General features: G+C 51.2%; 1 protein-coding gene across 1 annotated transcript; it reads right to left on the bottom strand.

The window, feature by feature from the left end:
- Window positions 1-6354: 6354 nt before the first annotated feature.
- On the bottom strand, window positions 6355-6929 carry LOC140691993 (histone H2A-Bbd type 1-like). Its single transcript, XM_072956600.1, has one exon. The coding sequence runs from the start codon at window positions 6834-6836 to the stop codon at window positions 6474-6476; it is 363 nt and encodes a 120-aa protein (XP_072812701.1). The 5' UTR covers window positions 6837-6929; the 3' UTR covers window positions 6355-6473.
- Window positions 6930-7657: the final 728 nt, after the last annotated feature.

The following is a 7657-nucleotide window of genomic DNA, read 5'->3' as shown; positions in this document are numbered from 1 at the left end:
GAGGGAGAGGCTCACGAAGTAGAGGAGGTTGCCCAGGGGGAAACCCCAGGGGTTGGAGCCAGTGTTGGCTCTGATCAGCTAAAACCGGTTTATTGTTTCGTGAGTTGCTCTCAAGTCAACTGGGATATCTCTTCCATCTAGGGCTTCCCTGATCTTGTGGGCTGAGCCATAAGACAAAGAAAGGAAGGTTTGTAACTCGGTGAGGGGCCCATTTAGGTAAAGTTCCTTGGATTCTGGATCAAGGCGGGTATCTCTAGGTCTGAAATAGTTTCAGTATCTGCAGGGTCAGGGTTTTCCACAAAATAGTAAACCCACCTAACCATGCCAGTTTTATGTAATAATGTTTTAACCTCCTCTACTGTTTGCCATTCATCACTGGCCTCAGCAGTGAGCGCAGCTGTGCTAGGGTGAGCCCATTCCCAGGCCATAACAACCCAGTATAATCACAGAAGGGGCTCACTCTGCAGAGCAACTGTCTAGGGGTCCTCCCATCTGGCTGATCAGTGTCACCTTCACCTGTTTGAGAAGTGTGCTGAGTACAGGTGCAAGTCTAGCCAGAGCGGACAGGAAGGAGTCCAACTGTATGTAAAACCTCACCTCAGAGAACCTGAGGGTCCGTGGGTACAGTGTGTACTTAGGGGTCTCAGGCTAGTCCCACTACTGGCCTCATTTCTTAGGTGGTGAGCCAGAACGTGGAACCAGTGGCAAAGACCCTTTCAAACTGGTATGTGCCCTTTTCCTGAACTCTCTGTTCAAAGTCCTTTCAGATGATTTGTATCTCTAGCCTTAGGAAATTCCGAGACTCTGTCTCAATTTCCTGTTCACTCCCGACAGCTTTTACCAGTTGGGTGTTGACCAGAAATATCTGCAGCGGTGGTTTGGCATCAGCCTCCTTTTTCTAAGGCACCGCAGCCGACCTCCATGGGGATGGGGTCCACCTCTGAGGGGGCAATTGTGATTGCCTGATTTGTCCTTATGCTTTGTTTGTATAAGATCAAAGCTCTTGGAAGGCTGATACGCTACAGGGCTGAGGAGCACTTGAGTGTTACTGTGGCATTTCACAAGTATTAATTAAATTGAATACATCAGCATGAGTTTTCCAAGTTGCAAGGACCAGATGTCCCTTATTCTTTCATATTTTTCATTAAGTATTCTGCCAAAGGCCTCTAAGGATACAAACTCTTATAAGCCACAGGGTCCAGGGACAAAGTCAAAGAGCAGCAGGCAGACAACAGTAAAGGAGTCTGTGATCGACACAGCCACGTTTGCAGGGAGCCATGGTCTCCGTGGAAAGAATGGACCACATCACTGGTCAACAAGTCCCTTTAGGGTAATAATATCTAGTTAGGCAGTTACCTGCTACCCAAAGAGAGGCCAGTGTGCCTCGCATGCATGAGGAAGGCAGGTGCTTTTAGTTGAGTAGCATCTACAGACATCAATCCTAGCAGAGGTTCGGGGGATCAGACTCCACTGTATCAGGAGAGAGGTAATTGTTTCCTGCTCCTTTGGGACGACCTTCACACAGCACAACAGCCAATTACCCAGGCTTTCTGGGGAACCTCATCCAGATGAGCTGCATTATAAATACTTAAGGAGCCACTGGAGGCCACAGTACCCTAAGCTGGACAGCTGCTCAGGAAGGACTCAGCATTTTGAGCTCTGCTACAACACAGATCAGAGAGCCAAGGCAACACCGTACAAACACAACACTATGCAACGGCCGCTGAAGCATAAGCCGGCCAATGGCCAGCAGTGCCTTCCCACACAGTATCTGCTGTCTGATAGATTCAGTTAGGACACCAAGAGGTGTGGCATCCCCATCTGCTACCAAACTTCCCTGCTCGCCGTACCAACAGTTTTAAAATATACCCAAGAGTTGTTCTAATCACATTTGCTAAGATAACACACATGGAGACAACTGCCTTTCAAAGAAAAGTGTATTATTCACAGTTCCCCAGAGGATGGGAGGTACCACATGCCACAGAGGCCCACGTGAGGTCACGTGCAGGGAGAAGCAGAGAGACAGGACCTGGGGCTTTTATTACTACAGAAGTGAGAAGTAGCGAGGTGAGGAAGTCCCCAAGAGCAGGAAGCAAAACAGCCTGAAGCTTGTGGTTGAAGGGTTTGTAGTAAGACTCCCTCGTGCTCACAGAAACACTGGAGTGGTGGGGAAGTAAACGACCTTGGGCTACTGGCACAGCCCAGTGATTCCAAAATGTCAAATCGCCAATTACAGAACATCAGAACCAAGTATTAAGTTATTTCAGCCTGCTACCCATGAACCTCCTGCCGAGTATTCCCTGGGTCAGATGCTCCCACCAGCCATGCTTCCCAGCAGATGTCCCTCTAGCCAGTTTGCACACTTCACCTTCACACCTCCTGCTGAATACTGTCTGAATCCCCCACTTACAGTCTTACGTGACCCTGCCCTACAGTAGCTCTTCATTTTACCCAAGCACCTCCTGTCCCGTCCTCCCACAGACTGAATGTCACCTCCTTCCATGCACCTCCTTTGGTGTCTTCCCCGGGTCAGTGCTTCACCCACCAATTAGGTCTGACCACGACTTCCCTGTGTGAATTCTCTTTCATCTCTAGCACTTCCTGTCAGGCCTTACCCTAGGGTATCAATGCTCTACACTCAAGAACTTCCTGCAGGCTCATGTCCGAGGTTGGCTACACCCCCTACCTACTACACTTGTTGGACACTTCACTAGCCTGGTTTCCCTCCATGCACGCATGGCCAACAAGTCTTCCTGTGGCCTAGATGCCCCCTCCACTCACGCACAGCCTTCTAGGTCTTACCAGAGAATGGTTATTTCCTACACTCATCCAACTCCTGCAAAATCTTCCTCTAGGCTGGCTTCTCCCTTTTCCCCGCCACCTTCTCATCTATCAACCCCTAGAATGGCTACACCTTCCACACAGGCACCATCTGCCGAAACCCCCCCTAGGGGCTACATCCTCCACCCGTGAACTTCCTGACGAGTCCTCACCTTGGCCGCTTGCTTCTGGAACCCACACACTTTCTGCTAGATTCCCAACTATGTTTACTGCATCTCCACCATGGCTCCCTCTGCCAATACCTGTATTCAGGTAAGAAGTTATTGATTTCTAAATGTTAGCAGATAAGTAATTTTCTTTAAAAACGTCGGTATAGGACTAGGAAACCCATCTGCTGTCCAGCTTAGGTCTAGGAGCTGCCATTCTGTAATTTATGCTTCAGGAAATGATGTACTGATGTTCATGGAAGGACCCTTCTTTCTTGAATTCTATTTTGTGGCTCCAAAGTCCCTTTTCAAAGAATCAGGTGATCTCCCTCTGGTTACATCCTGAAGGATATGTCAGATATAGGGACCAGGAGAGCCTGGGCCATCAAAATGCCTCAGTGGGGGCAAGTCTAGCCTCCAGGCCTTGTGTTCATACCAACAGCAAACCAGTATTACTCTCCAAGATCTTCCCAGGCTCGACACTTGGGCTCATGTCATCTCACACAGGACGTTTTCACCTGTGTTGACCTGTGTCTGGCATCTGATCCTGGGCTGCCTGCTTCTGATCACAGACCTGGTTTGGCAGCCACAGCCTCCCCAGCCCCCGTCTGTGCTCACTCCCAACAGGGCATGGTCATCAGTGGTGTCCTCTGCTTAGGGCCGAGGTTAGAACAAATCCTCCTCAGCTGCCCCCTCCCACCTTTCTGAAATGCACAAAATGCCTAAACTGGTGTGGCTCGTGCTTTCCCAAGGGCAGGGATTCTCCCCCTCTGCCGCCTTCCTCTCCTGAGTGGAGGTTCCTGGGCACACGGAGGAGGGGGGTTGGCAGGGTGTCACATTTACAGTGATGACATGCTGGCCGTGGCCCCGTGTCTCCTGTGAAATCCACAGGCACGGCTGAAGTCTGATCCGTAAAGGGATGGCGGTATAGCTCTGCCTGGTTCTCCCACGTCCCTGTGACTCCGCCATCACAAGGTCAGGAAGCTCAACCTCCAAACCCGGACGTCAGACAGAGTCTGGAAGAGCCCAGGGAGCCTGGCTCCCTGCAGGTGTCACAGGGACCAGGAGTGCTGACTACGGCATGGACGGTAAGGTGACCACCTGAGCACACAGACCTGCTCACCTGACACGGTCCATCCACCTACTATGACTTCCCTGGCCTTTAATGAATTCCTCTGGTGTGACTTCTGGTGAGGTATTTAGGAGACGATGTTTTGCACTAAAACAAGCCACAGCTATCAGCCAAAACAAACAGCTTTCAGTAATCAGACAGCTGTTGAACCCACACGTCAGGGTCTGAGTGTAATGACTGGCTCCCTGGCACCGCCCACCCTGGGGGCACGCCCTGGGGCTGAAGGACACTGGAAGATGGGAAACCACGGCCTGGACACACAGATGCTCCACTTCGGGGATGGGGCGGCACTGCTGGTGCCACCGTGTGACCAGGTCCAGGCGACTCTCCACCTGCAGTTGCCGGGGACAGGCCTGCCTGCTACTCAGACGCACAGAAGAGGACGAGCAGAACGTGGCTGAGGCCCGGAGGGCTTCGCGGGTCTTAGAACCAACACAAACATGTGGGGTGGACATCCTGACAACGAGGTTTCTACAGACATTTGGTGGAATGGGCACTAGGTGTCAAGCAAGGTTTCTTGGATTTATACAAGCACCTACTCCAACGAGCTCCAAGCACAACCCTGACACTGTTGCTCTCAGGACACTCCTGTGAAGCCACCAAAGGCTAAGCCAGCTCCCAGCTTCCATCAGTGGTGGGAGGAGGCAGAGAGCGGCTGTCACCAGGCAGAGGGGAGCAGAGAGGAGACCAGAGTGAGGACTGAACGGTTTGCGGAAGTAGCCCTGGCTTCTTCCTCTGCATGGCACCCTCTGTCTCCCTAACGAGGTTCAGCAGGCCATGGTTTTCACAGCCAGGAACCCAGGCATCCAGCAGTCACGTGAGAAGCAGGTCCAGTGGCACTTTGGGGAAGCGCGCCTAAGCATGTGGTACCCGGGCAGGGAGACGTGTGCAATGTCTGTGAAGGGGGCCCTGTGCCAGGCTCTGTGTTCACAGGCACACGCTGATGGAGTCTCAGGGCAAACCCCAAAGGGGAGGAACTTTTATTATCCTTGTTTTACACGTGAGGAAACCACTCTCACGGAAATAGATGAACATTCAACTTCTGACCAGTACATGGTCAGAAAGTGGTGAACTGGGATGGCGAACCCAGGACCAGTGATCTCACTGCTGCAGCCGGCTGGGCAGCCTCTGGTCAGTCCTTTGTGACAGGCCGGGGGGTGGGGCAGCAGAGAGGGCCCTTGAGCATATGATGAACAGGAGAAAATGTGACATGGCGACACTAACAGGAGGGGACTTAGTTCTTTACAACACTTGATGTGACAACTTTTTTTTTAACCTTAACACAGCATATCAGAGTGTTTATAAGAGTTGTGTGTGCTTCTGAGTCTATCACTTGGGACAGAATTTATATAGAATATACTCATATATCCTTTTTTTTTTTACATCTTAAAACATGTATTCAGCCACTGAAAACCTGTTACTCTATGACATAAATGATCATAGACAGGTTAGGTGTTTCTTCTGAGAATGAGATTTATAATTGCGTTTATAATGGGATACATTCAAAAATAAGTTCAGGAACAGTAATCATTGAGAACTACTTGAATTGCATGCCTTAGACCAGACAGTAGCTCAAGATATTGCTATTTAATTTACCAGTGTGCACAGGAGAGGACAGAAGGATGTATTCCACAGAGAGTATCACAGCAGTAGCCAATAATCCCTGCCTCAAGTCCTTTTTTGGGATGAGGCAGGGAATAAGTACGAAAACAACAGGGCCATCATCCCCTCTATGTGTACTTCTTTATGGTTTCCCCGTCACTCCTCCATCTTCATGGACAAGCCCTGTCCCACCAGGTCCATGCCAACTGCTCCATCACCCTCTGCACCCACCCCCCGCTGTCATCACCTCCCACTTCTAGACGGTCCCCATCATGAATAAAGCCTTCAGCACCTCGGCGGGTCACGGTTTTCAGCCCCTCCCCCGTTACCACCATCAGTCTGGGAAATTCAACGTGCCTGGGAGCCCCCGCCCACCTCCCGGCCCCATAAGCCTGGACTCCCTCAGAGCCAGTGAGGACGTCCTCTCCCCCCACAACCTCGGCCAGCTCCTCCCACCAGGACCACTCCCCGCACCGTCACCACTGGAAACCGCTCCCTGAAATCATGGATTCCAGCATCCCACCCCGACCACACCTTCCACCCCTAACCCCCACGACGCAGCCCCTCCTGGATGTCCTACAGACAGGCGCCTCAACTGAGAACGACAAGCGGAGAGGAGACAGAAACAGAGCCAACGGTTTGAACGCTTTAATAGCTGTGCTGACAGCAGTTCAGGCCTCCCTCATCTGTGGGTAGTTTGGAGGTGAGTTGAGGCTGCTACTGAGGCCTGGCTGGGCCCTGGGACGTGGGCATCACAACCTGTCCTCGGGCACGGGCATCGCGGAGACCCGAGGGAAGGCACCCGGCTGGAAGAGGCGGCTGAGGTACTCGTGGTTGTCCAGCGCCCTCTGCACGTGCTCGGGGGTGATGCGCACATCGTGGCTGCTGCGGGCCTCCACGCCCGCCAGGTCCAGGATGTGGGCCGTCAGGTACTCGAGGATGCCGGCCAGGAAGATGGGGGTGGAAGAGCTCAGGCGCTGGGCATTGGGACCCAGTCTCAGGAGGCGGTCCAGGCGGCTCACGGGGAACTGCAGCTCGGCTCTGGTGGAGCGGGAGAGGGAGTGCTGCCTACGACGGTGGAAGGACCAGGACCAGCGGTTTCTTCTCCGAGACATGATTGTGCTGGGTTCTGACCCGACCCTCCCAGCCCGACTGTCCCTCTGGCCTGGCCTCTGGAGATGGCAGCGTACTTCTGCCCGCCACCTCCCTGTGCGCCAGCCTCTTATTGGCCAGGGACCTGCCTTTGTGATGTCATGGGTGCCCACTGGGCCCTGATCAGGACTGGCCTACAAATGTCTGTGATAGGAACCCAGTCTCTCTGTTGAAAGGACCCTTTTTCAGGGAATGTTTAACTTTCTACTAGACTTTAGCATTCTAGCTAAAATCATGTTTGGAATGGAAAACCATTCCTTGTCTATAGGACCCAACCCCAGCTTATCTGATTCTAGCCTTTCAGTATCTTTGAGCCCTATTTTTACATCCTTTTGTAAGTTGTAGGTCACTGACAGATAAGCACAACCTCCAGTGGAGGCTAAACTCCCCCTCACACAGTAACCAAACCAATTTTGCCTCCATTTACATATTCACCTTACTATTCCTGATCAGTATTCCTGTTCCTATTCTTTGGATTCTCTTGTGAACTAGTTACAATATCTTAAATTTCTTTATGTGATAAATAAAATGTTTTAATATGTGTTCATACCTACACAAGCATCACGATTTTATACTTCCTCAATAACTATCTTTAACTGTTTTGGAAGACACATCCATACATCCAATTGTTTTACCTATCAGAGCCAGGTAACTTCAATGACAGAGAAGTGTACCACGTGAACATTTAAGGCCCAGGCACGTCTTTTTCTGGCCTTCCAATGTGAATCCAATTCACCAATAACACATTATTGACTCTTTTTATAATTTTTGTTTTCTCTCTACT

This window comes from Vicugna pacos, chromosome X (genome assembly GCF_048564905.1).
Source record: "Vicugna pacos chromosome X, VicPac4, whole genome shotgun sequence".
Lineage (NCBI taxonomy): Eukaryota > Metazoa > Chordata > Mammalia > Artiodactyla > Camelidae > Vicugna > Vicugna pacos.
Note: the sequence above shows the minus strand (reverse complement) of the source record. Positions and strands in the feature narration are given on the sequence as shown.